Genomic DNA, 22,378 nt, shown 5'->3' on the forward strand with positions numbered 1-22,378 from the left:
ATCATTGGAAGCATGCACAAAGTGTTCCCTTCATCTTTAAAAACAGACATGATGCAACAGTCTAAATGGTCCCAGATTGGGATCTTGCAAAAACCACAGAATACGCTTAGCATTAAAAAAAGGGACAAGTGTTTCTCCCCGACTTCATGCTGTCTGCTGTCAGCACAGTACATACAAATTATGGCATTAATAAATTTAATTTACTTTTTAGTGTGGACATTTTAGTCAATACAAAAAAAAAAAATTAATTGATGATTGAAATGCATTGAGAGAAATCCTTATGCAGTGGATTTTTACAAAAGCCATTGTAATGGCAAATATTCAAGGGCACCCTACGATCTCATTCAGATAGTTTTAAAAGAGACAAAATAGCTTCATTAGCTCAATTATTTTCTAAAAGTTCAGAGATCAAGTCCTTCAAACATCCATTTGTAACTTGAATTTAGAAGGATTTAAGCATATATTGAGATGATGATTTAAACCAACATGGCTTGCAATACTTCAAATCACAATAAAACAAGGTCTGAAAGCGAAGACACTTTCTCTAGGTTACTTACTCCAAACTGGCCAGAGCAAGGCTAACCTCAGATCACTCAGACACCTCAAATCACTCAACCTCAGAACCTCAGGAAACTGCCTACCTTAAGTTTTTTAAGTCTTCAAAGGATGGAGATAAAACAGCCACCCTGGGCAACTTCTCTGCTACTGAACTCTCTTAGTAATCTTTGCCTATTATATCCAATAGGAATTACCATTGTTCTAATTTGCAGCCACTGATTTATATTTTTTCACTGTGCCTCCAAGGAAAGTGTGTCTTTCTCTTCTCCAAGCTAAACTAACTCCTTGCTCACTATATCCATCAGCCTCCTAACCACACTCAACTCATTGCTTTGTTGGCATCCCCTTTGCATTTGATGGGAGGGAGAAGTAAAACCAGACACTGTGCTTTAGAGGCAGCCTTGTGAGTGCCAGGTAGTGGGGAATACTCACTTCCCATGACCTGCTAGCTACTATCCTGCTTCTGCCACCTAGTAGACAGTGAGGTTGTTCTTTCGTGGATGCTGGATTATGCATTTGTCTTCTTGGAACTGCAGGAAGTTCCTGTTGGCCCGTTCTCCCAGTACTACTGCAGCACATCAGCCATTCCCTCCTCATTCACTGTGAGGTTTTTTTAGGTACTTGAACATAATACTGAGCACTTGAAGAAAACAGGCTTGCATGAGCATCCGTATCAGCCTATCCTCCTGCTCTGCTCCCAGTAATTCTTCCTCTGTACTCCCATTTGGTTGAGATGTGCCAGAAGAGTAGCATCTCCAAAATAAAAGCTGTACTACTTTTTTTTTTCCCCACAGAGTCAGCACTGAAACATCAAAATCGCCGTCCTCCCGGAGCAAAAGATGGGAGGACTGCCCCAACACTCTCACTCATTTAACCTGATGGTTGGCTAATCACCAAATATGCAGCTTGGAAACAGCTATAGAATGTGCTATGTCTTGCAGAGCTAATTGATAGTAACACAGAACAATCGGTATTTGAAGAATTCAGGAAGGAAGCAGAGGCCTTATGAGGGGTTATGAAAAGCTGTCTGGGGTAAGGGATACCAATTGCTGCAATCAGAAGATGAAGTACCTGAACCCAAGTTCATAGAAAGCTAACCATCACCTCCACCATTCTCAACACATTCGCTTGAATTAGTACTTTGGATTTCAGAAACATGGAGGAAATTCCTTTGACTGTCCCCAAATATTTCACAATTACCAGGCATAATGCTGAAGACCCAACTATCCACATAAAGTAAAATCAAGAGGAGAGGAAAATCAGCAATATAACCTCAGCTTTTAAAAAAACACAGGTCAGGATTTACCACTTCAACCACTGCTCAGAACTGCAAAAGCATGATACAGCAGTGCAAAGCAAGACACGGCAGCTCTGTCTTGATAGGAAATCAGCACAGTCATCTTGCTGCATGGAGATGGTAGGCTGTGTCTTATTCTACTGACACCACATCTCACATTTCATAAAGAGCTTTATTTCATCTGCTCTGCATCCAGCCTGAGGCTTCCTGTTACTAGGTATCTATCAGGGCAGGTTTCTACTACCCTCACATTAGGAGCCATTTACATTACAATCGGTATATATATTTTATGATTCTCTCTCAATAAGGGTGCAGCATTAAAACTGAAAGAGCAGACCCTCTTCCCACAAAATGAGCATCTAGTAAGATGATGAATACATCAAAATTGAAGGAAGCTATTTTATGCACTCTCAATTGTGCTTTTACTTCCAAAGAAACATATTGTTAATTCACATACAGCCCTATATCTCTTGCAGCTACAAGAAATGCCTTCAAGCTCTCTTCAATTTGCAAAGGGCTGCATCCAAGACTGTTTCTAATGTTCTTACTCCCAGGCACCACACCTTCATATCTACAGAAGACTTACTTCCCTCAGCACTTCCACTGCCCCCATTTCAGAATGGCATCTCATTTTACTGAGCTTTAGAACAGCACCAGCTCTGCTAAACACAAAAAGAAATGTTGCTTGGGACACTGAGGTTTTAAACAAACAGCCCATGGCCCGCTCTTCAGATAGTCATCTGAAACTCTGCCAGTGCTCCCAAGCAGCTTACAAATCTAGCTAAATTTGTATGAAATCTTGTACTAGAAACTCTGAACCAAAGAATATTCTTCAATTAACCACTTCAGAAAACAAACAGAGGGGCTCTGCTTTTCAGGAATGGTTGCTTCAGTCATTTACTGAAAATAGAGTTTCTTATAGCAATTCCAACAGTCTGAGGATGAAGGAATGACCCTGCATGCTCTCTCCCTACTCATTCCCATACCACTGCCTCTTCCCTTGTGCTCACAGCTATGCTGCTCCAGGGTGTGCCTGTTTAGTTTGCTGCCAAATTAGCCAGCTGGTTCCCTTCCACTTGGATTCATCTCTGGCCAGTGTCTTGAACTAGATCATCCCATGGACACATGATCACTAAATCTGCCAAAAGGGAAGATTAAAGAACATAATGAAATGGGCATCATCCAGGAGACTGACCATATCAAGAGATGATGGATCTAGCACTTCCCCTGGCAGCTTGTTTTAGTACTTAATAACTTCCCCAACAGAAATATTTAGATATTAAGATGGTGCAAACAGCAATATAATTTACCTTAAGTTTTGGGCAAGCTTGTTCTAGTTAATCTTGCATTTATGGATTCATGACAGTACTAAGTAAGAAAAATTCCATAAAAGCCTTCAAGTGATGGGAACATTAAAGTCCAGCCCAACTGCAGAAAACCAGGAAGGACAGAGGCATTTTTCTTTTTTTTTTTTTTTTTTTAAACATACTGGGTTCAGTTGTCTTCTCGAAGCATACACATTGCTGAGGACAGCCAAAGCCCACAAAAATACAAAAAGCACCTCAATAACAAATTCTAGCTTTATAGAGACTATTTTCTTTTTAAAGGTATCATTATACCAATTAAAAAAAAAAAATAATTTAGAGGCACAGTTTAAAAAAGACACTTGGCTTAAAATGGATGGTGGAGGATGGCAGGTTTAAAAAAGCATTTTAAAGATCAGGAACAAGAAAGCTGTGAAATAATCAGTTTGCTGGATCCTAAACACTTAGGGAGAGCAGTTAACAGACACTCAGAAGAAACTTATAAAATTTCAGTTTGGATCAAATGCAAGGTAACTGCAGGCTAAAATGGAAAAGAAGCAGCACCCTCCATTCCCTGGCTCATGAAATAAATTCCACTCTCTTGCACAGGAGCTAATGGCTGTACAGATTAAGGTCATTCAGACTACTGACATGACAGCAAACCTGGTACAAGGGTTTCTTACACACCAACAAGCTTGTCAGCTCTTACCATGGACTCACAACCCCTAGAGCCATGGCAAACGAGGAAAAGGCACCACAAAGCTCTGGCACTTTTTAGCAGCAGCCAAAAGTTATCTCTGCTGAAGCACAGTATGAAACTGCGCCACAGGATGACTTCAGGAGAAGAGAGATTACATGCAAAGCAGCCTCAAAAATTCTATTATAACTAAATATAGAAGTTCAGAGTTGAGTGATGTGATTCTCCTTTACTAGAGAGTGAAAACATCATGAAACTAGCAGTTTCATTTCTTCAAGCAGCAAAGATGGAGACTTTTCTCCCCTTATCCCCAAAGATATATTAAAGGGAAATTACTTTAATATTCTGAGAAGTTTGCTTATTGTTCTGTTTTTGTACTTTCCTGAAATGAAGAAACAATGCAGCTTGGGGGAGGGTAGTGGGGGAGGATAAGAAGAATTTAGGTAAACTGGCTTGTTTCTTACAAACCCACAATTGAACTAAAGAGCTAAAATAGGAAGACAATTTCTATAAGGCAGAACTTCAAGACTGCTGCTAGTGTGCTGTGGCTGACACCACAGTAAGTAGCATCCTCATCCTCTTCCTGCTTCCATTCACTCTTCCTGCAACCATAAGCTTAGCCTCGGTTTCTGGAGAGCCAGCCTGCCTAAAAACCAACCCAGGAAGATGGGAGAGTTTTGAAAGATTCAGTTTGTAGAAGCAAGGGAAGAGGACAACACTCTCTAGCCAGAGGTGAAGGATGAGACCTTATTTCCTCACCAGCTTAAATAGACCAAGCTACACATACAGTAAAAAAACATCTGACTAAGACTGACCACTTAGTAATTTTATCCAAGAGGTAGAAACTGATGACTTAAGAGACTTCTTTAAATGGTAAGTCAGGAAAGTTTCCAGGAACTTAGGCAAAACTGCCTTCCTTAAAACTAAAATAAAAATCATTAATAAGTCCAGTCCACAAAAAATCTACTCATAGCAGCCAAGACTCAGCTGCTACAGAAGAAAAAACAAAAAAAACCCAAATTAGATTACTTAGTAGTGCTTAACTCAAAACCACTTATGTATTCATCCATTATCAAAAAGTATCATGTTCATGGTTGTTTAGGTACTATTAAGAAAAGAGCTTAAGTCATTTAAATAATTTAAAATAAAATTTTATCTGGTTGAAGCAATAAAGATGATAAAATTAATTTTGAGTTTCTGTTGCAATAATGTTAAATTTAAAAATCAACATTTATAATCACAGAGCTCTTCAGCTCTAAGGCACACAAGCAGACAAAGCTCTGCTTCCTTCTCCAGAGATCAGTGGATAGTTCCAACTGCAACCCATCACAAGTCAGCACTGTCTACATTGCTGAAATGGCTCTTTTTTTTTTTTTAATAATTCAAAATATTAGATTCTAATGTTTTTCACTGATAGAAATCCTGCCTAATACCTTGAACATGTGTAGGCAATATATATTCCTTTAAGAAAAGTTAACTTTATATGCTAAATGACCTCATATTATATTCTCTTCAGCATAAATCACCCCAAAAGGGAAAAGATTTAACTCATCTGGCAAACAGACACATACTATGACTTATCTTACAGCCCAATTTAGGACTCTGGTAGCGGCAGGTCTTAAATTTTTCAGGAAATGCAGATACACTGTTCAGAACTATCTACAGCACTTTGTTTTCTTCATTCAAGACTTCTGAAAAAGCAACATTTCATACTGATTTTATATAAAGAAAGTCAATTCTGCATACAGCTAAAGCAATAAAACATAAGCCCACCTAAAAAGACTTGCTATCATTAGTAAAAGAAAGTAAACAGCTGTACTGACACCACAGCATTATTTAAACAAATTGAAGTTTACGCTAAGAAGCATAGAATAGCTTAGGTAGAGAGGAACATGAAGAGGACATCTAGGTGAACATCCTTCTCAAAGCAAAGCTACCATCAAAATTAAATCTTTGGTATGACTTTATTTAACATAGCAAAGGAACACTCTAGAAAATAGGTGACTGAACAGGTAGTTTTAGGTTCAGTCCTGCTAACAACCACCACAACAGGACAGCCAAGTGCGTTGCACAAGCAGGGTTATACTCACACCATCACAGCAACAAAGTTATGTAAAATTATTTCTCATCACTGCATGTTCAAGACAATAATGGACAGCAAGGTATAGGTGTCCCCTTCACAGCAAGCAGGGCACATCCTACATCACAATTCAGAACAGAATCTAAGAACCTAAGTCACTTCAAGCACCTTCATTGCTGCTCTTTCTTACTTAACAAATAATTAAGAAACTGGGTTAGGGAAAAACCAGACAAGCAGTCATACGTGATGGCATCTCCAAAGAAGCAACATGGATGGGAAGAATAGAGCAATGACAACCAGACCGGAACCGATAGGAAGCCGCCTCACTTAACCCCAGACAGTTCAGTGCTCTGGACCACACATTTCCTGTGTTTATGCAACAAAAACTCACTAAGGGACAAAAAAAAAAAAAAAAAAAAAAAAAAAAAAACTTAACACAGGCAGAGTGCAGAATGCCAGTGAAGGTGAAAAGATTTCAAAGACCATACCTAGCTGAAACAGAAACTCTAAGAACTGTTAGGACAACAAAGCAAGTCAAGACAGCAAATTAAATTATACCCCTCCATAGTGTTGAGTCCTGAATAACATGCAGAGTCCTGAACAATTCTCCACAACAAGAGGAAAGTGTTGAAAAAATTAAGATAATCATCCAGTAAAAGTGACCAGCACTCAGAACGGCTGGCACAGGATGAACGTAGATGTAGAGAGTCTTTCAGTTTGAAGTCGCCAATCATCTACCATTTCTCAATAAGCAAACGAGTCGGACAGAACAAGCAGTAGCTTTTGGGAAAAAAACTCATGCTGAAAAGACGTATATCCCACACACCCCACATTTATGCTAAACAGACACTTGCTACCACAGGCAATCGTGGAGGGTGAGAGCCATGTTTTTCTTTGTCCCCTTTTGTACAGCTCCCTAATGCTCCATACCCATGCATAAACAGGTCCAGTGAAGCTATAAACACCTTTGAGCAAGTCCATTAATTATTAATTGCCAGACCATGGTTTTTAATTTTACATATAAAATAAGAATTTTCCACGGTGGACCTGCTTTCCATATCATTTTCCTCCCTACCTGCCTCACAGACAGGACTCTTAGCCCAGCAGCTCTTACATTCTTGTTAAAAACAGAAAAGACGAGAGCAGAGCTGGTAGAATCACTCCACCTTTTCATGGTATTTCTCCTCTACCTTGACCCAAACCTAGCATCCATCAATTCCTCCCAGTTACTGTAATTTGGTTTCCCAGCAGCTTAGGCACCTCTCCTCCATAAGTCAACTTTCTATCACCTCTTCCCTTTGCATTTTGTCTTGAATCGAAAAAAAAAAAAAATATAAGAAAGCACTTTGCTCAACATTGCCTGTACAAGAACAGTTGGCACGTCAACATTAGGCTCATCAAGTACCCTAGTGCAGAAGGGTTGCAGTAACTTCTACTTCTGATAAATAATTACTATTTTTTTTTTTTGGCAATTTACTGTGAATAAAGATCAATATACATCACATCCTACCTATTTCTTGGTAAAAACAGTAGTGGAAGGACCCTTCATCTATCTTATCCCATTTGTTTGGGAATGTTTGGAGTGGATATATTGTTTTGGGGCATTGTGGGTTTGTTTCGGGTTTGGTTTTTTTTTGGTGTTGGTGTTGTGGGTTTTTTTTGGTTTTGGTTTTTTTTTTTTTTTTGTTTGGTTGGTTGGTTTTGTTGTGGTTTTTTTTTTTTTTAAATCAACAAACTTCGAAGTAACATTTTAACTGGATCTGTAACACTCCTTGAGGAAACTGAAACTATGTGTCACTATCTCTGTAACAACATGTTAAAAGTATCCAGTCTGTTTCTGACAACACTGTAGACTTCTATTGTCAAAATGAAGGTGAAGAAAGGAAAAAGCTTCACACAAATTTCACAATGAACTAAGTAGTTTCTATAGACCTAATATATTTACACTCATTCTGTTAGCAATGAAGAAATGTGTGGCTTCTTAAAAGTATTCCAAAGTTATAACATTTTCCTAAGATAAAATGAAGCAAATTCAAACATACTAATTCATGGGAACCATACATCAAGGCTTGCACAAATTTCTGGAAATTAAGAAAAAGGGGGGGCAGGAAATGCGTATAGCTAAGAAGATACTATCAGAAGCCTGGTAGATTTCAGTGCATTAATGTGGGAATTTATCAACTGTTGCTGGGATAGTTCATTCTTAGTTGTGAAGCCATACAAAAAACTAGTTGAATACTGCAAATTTAGCTCAACCTTTGTGTTAACATGCAAGCTGTTTAGTCAAATTGTTTCTCAAGTATAATTAGGAAAATTACCTGCTATTGAGCCATAAAAGTAAACCAGACACTACAAAGGCACCAATACATGGAACTCTACCTCCTCTAATTGGATATCAACCCCCAAGGCAGCAAAAAGATATTTCAGTCAAATAGTTTTTCCAGAACAACAGAATATTTTTTCCTTCAATTAACCCATTATTCAATAGTATTATGATTTTTCAATGTAGAGCCATTTATTGAATCCATGTTATTAATATAGTACAGAATGAAAGAATTAAAATGACTGAGCTTAAGCACATAACTGAGCACTACTAGTACCTAGTACTGTCTAGTGTTTGTCACCTCTGATATCCTCAACATCCTTTAAGTACCTGAAAGACAAGTGCGCTTGCAACATTAATTTCCATCTACTACAAGAACATAAAAGAATCCACTCCAAAGCATTTTGATCTTCTGCCTTTCCCCTTTTGGTTCCTCCAGAGTCATATAGCTCTATTCTTACTTCTCTGTAGATCTCAGAAACCCTTGAGCTTGCCAGATACCTTGACAGTCCCCCTGAGCCACCACTTACATGTAAAATCTATTCCATGAGCTGACATTAAAGACAAAAAAATCTCTTATCAAGAGCTGGCTCTACCACGATGTCAATAATAAAAGAATCAAATAACAACTTCTCAAGGTAAACACGAGGCCATCACTAAACACAGTGAGTGCAGTGTGAGCTAAACTTTGCTCTTCTTCCACTTCTTATTTTCAGAGCTGTTTTACTGTACATTCCTCCCCACTTTCAATCACAAGACAGTAACGCTTAAAGATCTGAATAAAGGATGAAACCTTCATAGAAAATCTATTTCAAAGGCTATGGGATCATTCTGCAATTGTTTATAGAGGCTTGCCAGCGCCCTGGCAGAAGCAGTTCTGTCACTGCACATGCACACAAATTGTCATGGTATTAGCCACACATGCAATAACAATATTTGCTACAGAGTGCATGCACCCACTTAGCTCACTTACCTCTGGAGCAATATTAACATGCTTACTACTGTGATCAGAAGAGAAAGAGAAAGAAGCCGCTCTTAAGTATAGGAAATTTAAGGAAAAAATACATAATGTAATATAGCAATCAGTCACAAACAGGATTTGGTCCTTTATTGACAGTCTTATACTGTATTCCTAACTGTTTACTAATAATTTGAATAACTCAGACATACCATTTGTAAATCCTCAGGTATTTCACATTTCAGCATTACAGGGTCTGAGTTTAAAATGTTTAATTAGCACATTAAACTTCTACACTTTAGGAGCTATCATCACAAGGCACCACAGTGATCTGGATATACACTTCTTCCTCACAAGTGAGAGAATGCAGCCCCCAGACAAAGAAACTGTAATTCTTACCTATTCAGAACAGTCACAAGCGCCATCAAAAAGTGAGGGGTTTAGTTTAGTTTGTATCAGAACTAAAACACTGATTTCTCTTTATATTTTCAGACTTCATTTTAACTGTGCTTTGTCCACATAAAACAACTTTCAGTGAAATGAAGACATGCATTTATAATCAGGAAGAGTGTTTAGCACTTCACTTAAGTGACAGCTTGATCTGGACACCACACACTCCTTCCCTTCTTAGTCCAAGAGGGAGGAAGCAAAGCTATCTGAAACCCAGATATCCTTCCACTTAAAAAACTTAAATCACACCCAAACGTGGCACTTTTGCACACAGCAGCATCAGCACACACACACACACACACACCCCAGCACAATATACAAAAGCCACCGTCACACGTTCGTGCACACACCCCTCCAGAAGTACAGGACAGCAGAGCAAAGGATGCAATACAAGCGAGATAGGAGGCAAACAAAATGGTCAGCCGACCTTTTCGGACCACAGTGGGGGAACTCTGTGTAAGGAAAGAGTGGTGTTTGAGTCACTGTTTCATACTTCCCTATGCACTCTCTTACATTAAAAAATCAGACCCAGCACAACTGGCTGTTTCTAGTGTAAACCTGAACTGGCACATTACCATAGAATCACAGAACGGTTTGAGTTGGAAGGGACCTTTAAAGCTCATCTGGTTCCAACCCCCCTGCACATGCAGGGACACCTTTCACTAAACCAGGTTGCTCGAAGCCCTGTTCACAGGAACCGCTGTAAGCTTGCTTTTAAGCCAACAGCTTGGTGGAGAAATGCATGAAGATGCAACCCAAACTGAAGCTGGGTAATAAAAAAGACAAAACGGCTGACTTCCATCAGAAAAACTTTTACTCCTCATCAAGCCGCTCCAATCAAGCTCCCTCCAACCAGCACAGCATCAGTGTTCACTACACGTCTGGAAGCCACGCTCCCCCCATCGAACACCACATAACTCCCGGCGCTGCACCCCGCCGCCTCCCGCCCCGGGTCCCCGCCGCAACCCCCAGGTCAGGCTGGGCGGCAGACAAGCGGCCCCGGCCTCTCCCAGCCCCGTCACCGCTCTTCGTCCAGCCGAGAAGCCGGCGTTCACCCGGGCACCTGCGGGCACCTGCGGGCACCTGCCACCGCCCGCCGCCACTTCTCCAGCCCCGCCACCGGCTGCCGTCTCCTGCCACAGCACCGGGTACCAGCCACGCTCCTGCCCCAGGGTCTGCCCGAAGCGGCGCTCCCCGGCACCGCAGGTCCGCGCTCTCCCCTCAGACAAAGGGCAGCGGAGGTGGCCCCCGGGCAGCGGGAAACGGGGACCCGTCTCGGCGTTGCCGAAGCCCTTCTCCACTGCACTCACCCATGCTGCGCCCTCCCGGGCTCGGCGGAGCGGCCCCTGGCCCCGCCGACACGCTCAAGCCGGGCACAACAGCTCCATCTGTGCCGCCTCGGTCTCGAAGGGGACCGCTCCGAGCCGCCGGCGGCCCGGGACAGAAGCTGCCGCAGCCTCGTCCGTCAGTGCCCGCCAGCCCCGCGCGTCGCCTCAAGTGAGCTCCGGCACCCGCAGCCCCGCCCGCCGCGGGGGTCGCCAAATCCCGCGAGATCAGAGCGCCACCGCCTCCACGCCGTGCCGCCGTTGCCAGGCGGGATGACGTCACCGGCAGCCGCCGCCGGTGCGGTGCTGTCCGCTGCGGTGAGGTGCCCGCGGCCGTTCCTGTTCAGGCCCGTCTGAAGAAACACCTTGCCTTAGAGCGGCCATCCCCTTCCCTCACAGGGTGTCCACGGCCCGCGCACCCCCAGCTCCCCTTCGGCAGAGCCCCGGCCTGCCCCGTGCAGCAGGCAGCTTCTCCAGTAGCCTCCCGGCTGTGTCCCGTGCCCGAAAACACCCGCCCTGGGGTCGTTCCGGGAGGGCCCCTTTGGACAGGGAAGACTGGAGAACGGGGCCGGTTATGGCGGAAGGATCAGGCCGTGCTTCCTGGCCCGGAAAGGCGGCAGGGTGCGTGGAGGGAGGGTCGGGGAGGGAAGCGGGTATGTCCTCTTGGCCGATGCGGGAGATAACCTGCGGGCTTGTGCATTGCTCTTGGAGAGTTTTATAAGACAAAAGTGTTTGGTTGGTTGCTTGCTCGTCTTTACTTAAGAGGAAAGTGTTCAAAGCTATAGCAGGCTGCCACTGGTTAGGGTTTTGTGGGAAACGGGAATGAGTGGAAACGACTACTTTTAAAGACAAAACTGACCCCGAGGCCAAAAGGACAAGTAAACATGGTCTGGGTTTGATGAAAATCAGGGAGTATAACGCAGCAGGCCTCTCTGAAATGAAAATACTCTGCCTTCCCTGCTGCAGACATCCTTTTATGAGTGGTTCAAAATGAGCCATTGCAGCCAAGCTCAGGACAAAATTAGCCCAAAAAGAATGTCAAGTATTTCCAGGAGTCAGCTTTTAGTTAGCATCTTTCTCATGGCGTATAAACAGAAAATGAGTCAAACAGTGAGTACTGAAGACAAAACGTGAAGTCTGAGGGAGTAAACAAGCATATAATGTGTTGTATATTTTATAGTATGATATTTTATCTCCACTGTACTTTGAGGCAGACTCTGCTTCCGTATTTTCATACAGCAGAACTGTACAAGTAGTACTCAGAATTTCCTTGGTGCAGGTATAGTGTTTACCACTGCTAAATGGCACCATGATACTGCCCTTAAAAGGAGAATTTCTTTTTAATAAAAATACAACTTCCCTGCAGCTCCCGATTTGCAATAGTTAATAGCAAGGGGAGATTTGGGACAGAAAGGGAACATCCTTGGGGGTCTGAAGTCACTCCCAACAGAAGAATTATCCTCATCTGTCTTCCCTATATTTTTTTACACTTCCTCTGAAGAGCTACATGCTGGGGAAAAAGAGTAAATGATGAGAGGAATTATAAATTTGACAATGCAGCAAATTATATCCTTTTAAACCATGCCACAAGGCTAAGTATGCATGAAAAAGAGGTGAGAAATAAAATATTCCTAGTGTACACCTTTACAGAGGGTTGAAGGAGCATCAAGTAGCCTTCTTTCAGGAAGCTGGTCTGGACTAGGGCAAAAGATCATTTCAGAGCATATTAGTTAACTTTACAAAACGTTCATTTGAGCATCATTGCTACCACTGGATGAGCTCTGATGCTGACATAAAGCCGCCTCTGTTCTCTTCTTCAATCTGGAACATGCTGGAGAGCAAAGCACTGGTTCTCGGTTCCTATGCTGAGGACTAATAAAACACTGGTGCTCTCAAATTCTCTTTTTTATTTTTACGTATCTTGCTGACTGTGGCCAGGGCTGACTCAAAGCTTCTCAGCAGTCCGAGTACAAAACCTGAATTGTATTTAGAGCCCATATGCTGTGGTGATAGTGCACCAGCATATAGCCAGTCCTCTGCTTTAGCCTTCCTCTTTGAGTACCAGCAAGGCAGCAATGGGATGGTTCCTGAAGGAGCCCAAAAGTGCTTTTCTCTCTGGATGACTGGCTGCAGTGCTGCTGTCTGCAGCCCTGTACAGTTTTCTGTTTTGCCTGTGTCTTCTTTAGGGCTTTGGTCCAAGAGTTACGTAGCGCTGAATGGCTGCATATCTCAGAGCAGCACAGGAACCTGTTCTAGCATTCTTATACTAGTTGACCATTATAATACATATAAAGAAAATATGTCTGGGCTAGGCTATTAAATATTAACTTATGGCTCAACTGTTTAGCCATGTGACTACTTTGTTTCTTTTCCATATGCTGTATGTCTGATGTCATGTGTTGAATGCTTATTTACCAGTCATTACCTTCTGAATCACCTCAAATGAGTTCCTTTGCTTTCCACTTTAGTAAAACTTGATAACATTTATTTAGCCATTTTCACTTGGAAGTTATGCAATAATTGGTGTTCATGTGGCCCTTTGAAAACATAACCTAGCTGTTATACTGATAGGGATACAGGGAACTCCAGATCTTGCTTTTTATTCAGTCATATCTTTTAGTTCAAGCAGAGTGTAGAGCATCAATACTCTTGACTGTCTAGAATTATAAGGAAGAGATTCTTCCCTGTGAGGATGGTGAGGCGGTGACGCAGGTTGCCCAGAGAAGCTGTGGCTGCCCCATCCCTGGCAGGTTGGACGGGGCTTTGAGCAACCTCGTCTAGTGGAAGGTGTCCCTGCCCATGGCAGGGGGATTGGAACTGAATAATCTGTAAGGTCCTTTCTAACTCCAACATTCCATAATTCTATAGAAGTGCATGTTTGTTTCAGGGTGTCTTCAAATCCAGTTAGGTTCTGCAGAATAACTGATAATTTTCCTTTGGGGTGGAATTTTTCAGCAAAACTTTTAAAACTGAAAGATTATAATTTTAAATGCATTATGATTGAGCTTAATGGAATATCTGAATTTCTGGACTGATTTTGAGAGAAGAGTTGTGACTTTCACAGAAAATATTCACTGTTAACATCAGTAACTGCTATCATTTAGAAGAGAGATCATTGTAGAGAGCCTTCTATATAGGTTTATAGCTTATAAGTTTTGTCACTTCTGGAGATGCTTTTTATTTTTTCTCACACACACAAAAAAAAAAAAAAAGAAAAAAGGATTATGAACTCTCTTCCTAGTAGTGCTACAAGTGAGCATTTCACTTGAACTTTTTTGCAACTGTGGTAGTCTTAAAATTACTCTGTTACTTCCAAATAAAGAAACCTAAACCCGGAACTTTCAAAACTTCTCCATAGAACACAAATAATAAAGGAACTGACTGTTTTTTTTTTTTTTTTTACCAAGTTATGGTTTCATGCACACTTGAGTGGCACATGTAGTGCAGTAATTGTACATTCCCCTTTAGCCAAATAGTTTGCTCCTGAACACTCCAGATAAGTCAATTTTTCACGCTTTTAATACTCTGTTGCTTTTTTCACAATAACTTTTTGCACAATAATACCTGTAAAAATTGTCTGGAAACATACACCCTCCAGCACTAAGGAGTTAAACAGTCTTGGCTGTAAAATTTCACCTTTTGTTTTCAGTAGCAGTTCCTACCAGGTAACCTAACATTGCTAAAAAAAGAAAAGACAGGTTTGTGCTTCGGAAGTTAAAATATTAAGTTTCTGAAGTTAAAAGATGAGAAAACTCCCTCTGCTGGTTTGAGGAAGCAGCAGATACATTTCCTTTTAAAAGAAACATAAAGTGTGGGAAAATACTCATTCAGCACACACAGTGTTTTTCCCTTCACTTGCATAGTGGAGAATGAATCTGCTTATTCCACAGAATGAGTTAGAGACAAAATATAGGAAGAGCAGTTGTGTAAGTAAAAACTGTATCAAAATGTAGATTTTCAAGGAGCAGGCAAGTTGAGCTTGCACACTAACATTTAATCCTGTTATTTCTTTTAACTGTTTGGGAGGGTGGAGGTCAAAGTATTTTAAGAAGCAAAACCGACTTTAGCTTTGTTTTCTTCCTGTCCCCATACAGACACGATGTTATGCAGCACCTTAACAGCTATGCAGGGACAGAACCTTTGCAAATACTGCACAGCTCCCTCCATCCAGGTCAAGAGGAGTAGTCATAGTCTTTCTTGCAGCTTATTGCTAGAGGAGGATGATGTAGTGTGTCACTACAGGCAGCTGATGATACTTGGGTTGCCGCTTTTCAGGCTTTTCAGAAAGGATCATACACTAGTGCCCTGTTTTTCAAACTGGGGAGTGTGGGTCAGTGATGATTTATGAGAACTTAGGAGCTAGTGTGCAAAATAATTGAAAATGGCTTTGTAAACTAACTACACTTGCATTCTTACCCATCAAGAAAGCAAGAAGCCAAAATGAGAGAAATAATACGGACACTGGAAGTTTATCCTGATTTTATTTGCCTTTACCTGGAAATTGTTGTGGCAACACCACAAAAATTGTTTGTTGTTTATTGGTTAAGTTCTTGGTTGAAAAGGTTGAGGAAAATGAGCTAGTGGAAACAAATTCCTCTGTCCTTTGTTTCAAGTTTAACCACTCTTGATCTGTTTATTTCCTCAATTAGTATCAACCTCTAATCAATCTCATTCTTTTCTCATAATTCTAGCCTTGACTAGCACATACTGTTTTTTTCTCTTGCCTTATTCTTTTGCCTAATGTCAGAAACTCTTATACCTTACTCCTTCCTGCTGGGCTGAGCACAAGACAGGGAGCCAGGACAGATTTCAGTTCTGTGGCCCCATTTTGTTGTATAAAACTGTGGGACCCAATGGTGATTAAAACATTATTGTAGGTGACAGCTTGTCCAGCACTAAATACTTTTAAAGTCCTGATTGAAGTATTAGAAATGTCATTTCTGTTGCACAGGGATGAAATAAAGTACTTGTAACTGTTGAATCGTGAAAGAAAAGAGCTGGAGAAGAGGGAGAGGTATCTGAAATTTGGGCTAAGTACAGGCAACTATTAATCCTGTTTCTGCCATAAGGCTGTTATAACTGTAGCCTGAAAGCATAGTTACCTACCCTGATGGCAGCTATTATGTTTATTCTTTGACATCTCTTCTGATGATTCAGTTTGTTTATACTGAGCTCTTACAACTAATTAATTCAAAGCTGCAAACAGCAGGGAGTTTGTGGAGAAACTCCATCCTCATTGTGCTGATAAAAACCATTTCATGTCGTCATTAACGGTATAACCATCTGTGTAACCATACATGTAGTTTTAAAGATACTCTATCTGATTTAAGTACAGGGGAGTTTTCATCTCCACAGCTTGGTTGTAGTACATCACACTACTTAAAAAGAAGCAGAAGAAAAAGCAAATTGTACTTTTCACTAACATAGCCGTTTGGGTTTGTTTGTTTGCTGGTTTGGGTTTTTGTTGTGTTTTTTGTTTTGGTTTGTTTTGGTTTGGGTTTTTTTGTTGTTTTTTTTTTTTTTTTTTTTTTTTTTTTTTGTAATAAACAGTCACCTTCCTGCTTCCCTTTTAGGTACGTTTGGTATTTTGCATTTGTATTAAGTCCCTTTGGCAGCCACGGTTTGGGATTTCCTTATGTTAACATCTAGCACAAAGAAATCTCATCTTCAGGGTCCAATGGGCTAATGGTTTCCTTCGGCATCTGAATAAATCAACAGCTGTGGCCTTCAGCCATTTTGTCTTACGAAAATAAGAGTAACGGAAAAATGGCTTGTTGTTGTAACAGTTCTCACACATGCTCCGGGAGGGGGATAAGAAGCCTTTTCTTTGCACAGATGACTTCACAGAAAATGTACAGTATTAGCAATGTAATTTTCCCCTCACTCTGTCGGTAACAGCAATGTAGTCCAAAATGTAATCATCTAAAGACACAAAGTTTGCTCAAAAGGTAGTAAGTTTGTTAAAGCATTTGATACATCATCCTGAATACTTCAATCCCTGTAATGCACATGCATTATATATTGGGGTGCATTTCTGTGCCACAGGTAAGTCCATGGTGTCAACTGTAGTGCTTTTATATTCAGTGGCAGTCACCGATACCTGTACAACCCCTTTGTGCTGTAAGTGTGGTGCCAAAAGCAGCTGAGTCACTGTCACAGCAATTGGGAAGTGTCAGGCTTTGACACTGCGCTTCTGTTTCTGGCTCTCACTAGTTCTAGTGCTCATCCGATGGTTTTGCTCAGTCAGTTCACCTTCCAGATCCAGCAGGAAACTTTTAAATCGGGGAATAGTCAAGTCTTCAGAGTAATTTGGACTTGTAGTTAAACTGTGTTCAACTGTAAGTTTAAGAATTTCAAATAAAAACAGTCTGTCACCAAAAAGACTGCCCAGGTGCAGAAACTACGCAGGTGTTACTTGCACTCAGGGAACTATTTTGAGTATGATTGCCTTGGGGGCTTTTTGTGGGTTTATTGTGGTGTTGGGTTTTTTTTTAATGAAAGTACAGCAGAGCCACACCCTGCAAGCCCCACGACATGAAGACACAATATTCTCTGTAGTGATGTGTGACAGGGGACCCTTAAAGCCTTCTGGGGAAAGGATATGGAGTTATCTGTATGTTTACATTTTCCTGTAGTAATTTTTCTAAGCTGACACGCAGTGAGTAGTGCATTTTCATTAATATCACAACCTTAGAGAGGTCAAGACAAAGGACTGCAAACATACTTGTCTATCGCTTCATGCTTTAAGCTTAACACAATGCCTCTTGTCTCTTCATTCCCAAACAATGTGAGATTGTCATTAATTTTCTTGAAACTGGCAGCCTTTTTGTGAGTGCTGCTCAGCCGCTTTTGAGTTTATAAATAGCATTCCCAAGGGGCAGTCTGTACATCTGTGGAATCACGAGAGTTGACCAAATACCCACTGTTCAGAAAATTCTATAATAAAATATTATTACTCCTGATAATTACACAGCCTAACCTTCAGTTATACTAACTGAACAATAGGATGTGTTGCCATACTCTGTAGATGCTCCTGTAAAGGGTGTAACTATTTCCAGCAAGCTACTAAACTTTACAAGAAAGTTGGTTTCCTGCATTTTCAATTCTGAAAGTTATCAAGTAAATCACAACTGACAAAACCATTAGGCGTTACTGCAGAGATGTTGCCCAGATCAAGAAAGGACACACATTTCTCGCTCACCACCTGCAGACAAACCAAACTCGGTCAATTTTGGTTGTTAAAAAAGTCAGAATTTTGATTGGATCTAATAAATATGAAATATTTTCAGTATAGAAGTGTTAGCTCTTGTCTTACTAAGGTACTCGTGACTGTGAAGAAGGGCCCCTTGGCAGAGCTTTGAGGCTTTCACTGATTATTTTTTTGTTGTTGTCATGCAGAGTAAGAACTTAGATATTTATCTACATTCCTGCAGGCTTGTATATCCTCTCCCTCAGGGCATTGATGCCTGCTGCCAGCAATGCGCATTAGGTTTTCTAGACAGACAGCAAATTCAGCCTAACAACAGACTGAGCACTTCAGAAGCACCTGATAGCTTTATATTTTCCCTCCTTTAACTTTAAAGAAGCTAAAGTATTGGGGATTATTCATTTTACCAGAGCATATTCCCACAAAAACAGCAGAAGATGAGTTTCCTGTTTCATTCACTGACTACAAGTGGAAATTTTTACTCTATTTCCCCTTTTTACAGTTATCAACATTTCAGCCTCAAGGAGGAAAAGCAGTTTTTATTCTGCTTGCAGAGATAATGAAGTTAGAGAGACAAACAGAAGGTTGGATTTATGTCTCGACAAGTAAAATATTTTTCAGTTCCCATCTTAGTTGGGGCAGTGAGCTGAGTTTATTTCTACTTTTCCAGATCAAGGTGCAGAGAATTGTAGGCTTTCAGTGTGCAGTCAGAGGAAAGCATCACAGATTAATTACCCAGAATAGTTTGTTGCATAGTTTGGACTTGCATTTGCCCACCTGAAAGTGCACAGAGGGATGTGTGACAGAAAAGGGAAGTGTGCTCCAGCAATGGGATATCACCAAGTACACTCACAAACCTAAGTGTTTTTCTAAGGAAGCAACATTCAGCTATCTAATCAGCTGCTGTGTGAGTTAATTAACCATAGACATGAGCATGGATAATTCATACTTTTCCTACCAAAATTAGGCACCCTCCCCAAACCCCCCCTCAGACAACAGTGCAAACACCATGTTTTCTATTCTTTTTCACTTCTCCATCTGTGTTATTTCTATCCCAGTCTACTTGAAATGTCAGTATCCCTTCTTGAATATAATTAATCCTTATGACTTGGCCTTTCACATCAAATTCTTTCCTTTTTAGAAATCCCAGTTTATAATTGTTCCAGAGTTCCTGCTGTACTCAGGAACTCCCAGTCTGTCTTCATGACCTTTTGTCACAAACAAGAGCAAAACCAATAGTTTTGTTTAGACACACCGGCCTGTTAAAGACTGTATTTTTTTTTTTGCGAGAGAGCACTTGGAAAACAGGATCAGTCTGATATAACGACAGATGGTAACATCGGATTGGTCAGAGGCAGTTTCCCATCTCAGCCATTTTCTACACCAATTAATCACAAATCTCTCATGGGAAATCAAAATTCCAAAGCTTATTCTTGTTCCAATTTAAAAATACAGTATTTCTTGCAATGAATGTTCCAGAAAACGCTTGCTTCTGGAAACAAAAAGTGGCTTAAATATCCTATGTTTTCCTTTCAGTATTTATATTTGTCTCACAGCATGTCAGTAATGACCAGATTCAGTGAGTTTAGTCCTTTTAAACAGTTCTCTGACACCCCAGGTAACTGATCCATTTTCTTCTCAGTGCATGAAAAATCCAAGTGCTGAAGCCTCAGCGTTTTTAATTCTTGCCGATTACTCTACTCCTGTGTTATACTGGAACATTTTGTTACTCTAGAGCTAGTGGCCAAAAGGAATGCAGGAATACCCATGCATGAAATTCACCCTTGTTATAATATTGAGAAAAGAGCTAATGTAATTCTAGAAAAGTGCAGCATGATACAGTTCATGTACCCAGACATTTCAGTCACTGACTGGAATATTCTTCTGAATTTTAAGATAAACAGTGAAGCTCATTTCACCCGATTTTAGCTGCATGTTTCAGTTACTCTGCTGATGCAGATTCATTTGATAATCTTTGGAAAGAAAGAAGCAGGCCCTGATTGGAAACATTTCATCAGATCCTAAAATAAGTGCCTAAGATATGAGTGATAAAAATCCTGGAGAGGTGCCAGCATCTTTCTGGTGGCTGTAGAGAGAATCCATACAACTAGCATAGACTTTGATGACTAAATTTTGATAAAGTGATGGGTGGATTACATGGATACATACTCCTCTTACAGTATGTCTGTATTATTTTCCCCTTTACATTCTACTAGTAAAATGTTTCCCTTGCAAACAAATTCAACAGTGCATTTTGGACAATCTAGAATTAGATTAGTTCATGTTTCTGGAGATTGCTTCATATACCCAAAAAAGTGAGGCAAGACCTAGACACAGCTGCTTAAAGAGGAAGTCTTGAAGTGGGAAGTAATAAAATACTGGTCTAATCCAATTATGCTGTTACTGGTTTTGAGCCTCTTGGGGAGAAAGATAACCTTTCAAACTGCAAGGTCCTGCACTGGTCCTGCATTTAAGCCAATGGTAAGGAGTTGTTCTAAAGGAGAGGTGTTGAAGAGAAAAATCAGAGTATACTCCCTAATATGATGCAGCCATAAAAATGACAAATGTGGTTCTTCAGTTTATCGGGAGAGGTGTTTCCTTTATGCTGATGCCATTATTTAACTAGTAAGACCTACTCTTGAAAAAGGAATGCAAAGCCATTCAAGAAAAGTAAATTCAACATGGAATAAGTATGGAAAAGGTCCATTTGAACCACACTGGAGTGTGTGCAGTCTAAAAGAGCTTGTTTGGTCTCACAAAACAAAGACTGAGAAGGGGGGTATTTGCTCTCTGTAAATGCAGATCTGAGGGAGAGGAAATGACTACAGTTTACAAGCAGCACTGCTCAGAATTGGTGGATGAAGTATGGTGGTAGTTGTGCTTAGACTGGGATTTAGAAAGGAAATATTACTGCAGAACATAGCCATGATATTCTGAAACAACATTCATACAGAGTTTGGAGAGAAGCTACATTAAAGGTTCCTAGGATGAATCTTGCTCATTTTGTGTAATGGATTATGCTGTTTGCTTTACTAGCAGGAAAAAGGATTTTGTCACATTACTTCCTAAGGTCATGTATATACATGCACATATATATATAATGTATCTTTGTGTGTATGCATACATGTGCTGTATGTACATATACATATATCGTAGAATCACAGAGTGGTTTGCGTTGGAAGGGACCTTAAAGCTCATCCAGTTCCAACCCCCTGCCACGGGCAGGGACACCTTCCACTAGAGCAGGTTGCTCAAAACCCCATCCAACCTGGCCTTGAACACTGCCAGGGATGGGACAGCCACAGCTTCTCTGGGCAACCTGTGCCAGAGCCTCACTGAAAAGAATTTCTTCCTAATGTCTAATCTAAATCTGTCTCTTTCATCTTGAACCCATTCTTCCTTGTCCTGTCACTATATTCCTTTGCTAAAAGTCCCTCTCCAGCTTTCTTGTCAGGCCCTTTACATACCAGAAGGCTGCTATAAAGTCTCCTCAGGAGTCTTCGCTTCTCCAGCTGAAAAACCCCAATTCTCTCAGCCTATATATTTATTTTTCAAAAATTCTATACACAAGAGTCAAGTTCTTACCATTCTATGGGAAGCAGAGTGCAAAGGCACCTATATACATTTATAGGCTGGTACAGTGCTTTGCAGAGCATGGTCTTCACTATTACCATTTTTCCTTTGACATGCAGATATTCATGAGTGACTGCAAAATAGCACACAGATGCCAGAGCAGTCTTAGCATCATCAAGTCTGTGTACTGGTGACAGCAGTCAGTATTAAGATCACAATGGGCTAGGTAGCTCTGCTGTCTCCAGTGGGTTATCATGGTCCCATTTGCACTCTGTGTCTCTCTTTTTCAGGATGAACAGTCTTCAGACTGCAGAAGGGCATTCCTAAAGGGGCAGGCAGAGGTGCAGACTTACAGTAATAAGGAATGAAACTATCTCTCCTTCCCTAAAAAAAAAGGAAAAGAAGACTGAAATAAAGAACTGAAATCTTGTATCAGCTTTGGCTGTACTCCCATACATGAACCAGGTGAGCTACCACGCCAGCCCAATAGTGCTTAAACAGTTCTATCTGACAGCTGCTGATTAACCTGCATAGTCTAGCAACAAAGTGAGAGGTGCCATACAGAAGCCAGACGCTTGAACTGTCACCACTTTTGCAAGCTGGTGG

At 40.8% G+C, this 22,378-nt stretch overlaps 1 protein-coding gene across 1 annotated transcript in view; it reads right to left on the reverse strand.

The window, feature by feature from the left end:
• CD2AP (CD2 associated protein) overlaps positions 1-11,279 on the reverse strand; it is an 87,759-nt gene extending 76,480 nt beyond the window's left edge. Inside the window, exon 1 of the mRNA XM_065681778.1 lies at positions 10,978-11,279. Within this exon, the coding sequence (XP_065537850.1) occupies positions 10,978-10,981 (4 nt within the window). The 5' untranslated portion in view covers positions 10,982-11,279. The remainder of the gene's footprint in view (positions 1-10,977) is intronic.
• Positions 11,280-22,378: the final 11,099 nt, after the last annotated feature.

Source organism: Lathamus discolor, chromosome 5, assembly GCF_037157495.1.
Source record: "Lathamus discolor isolate bLatDis1 chromosome 5, bLatDis1.hap1, whole genome shotgun sequence".
Taxonomy (NCBI): Eukaryota; Metazoa; Chordata; class Aves; order Psittaciformes; family Psittacidae; genus Lathamus; species Lathamus discolor.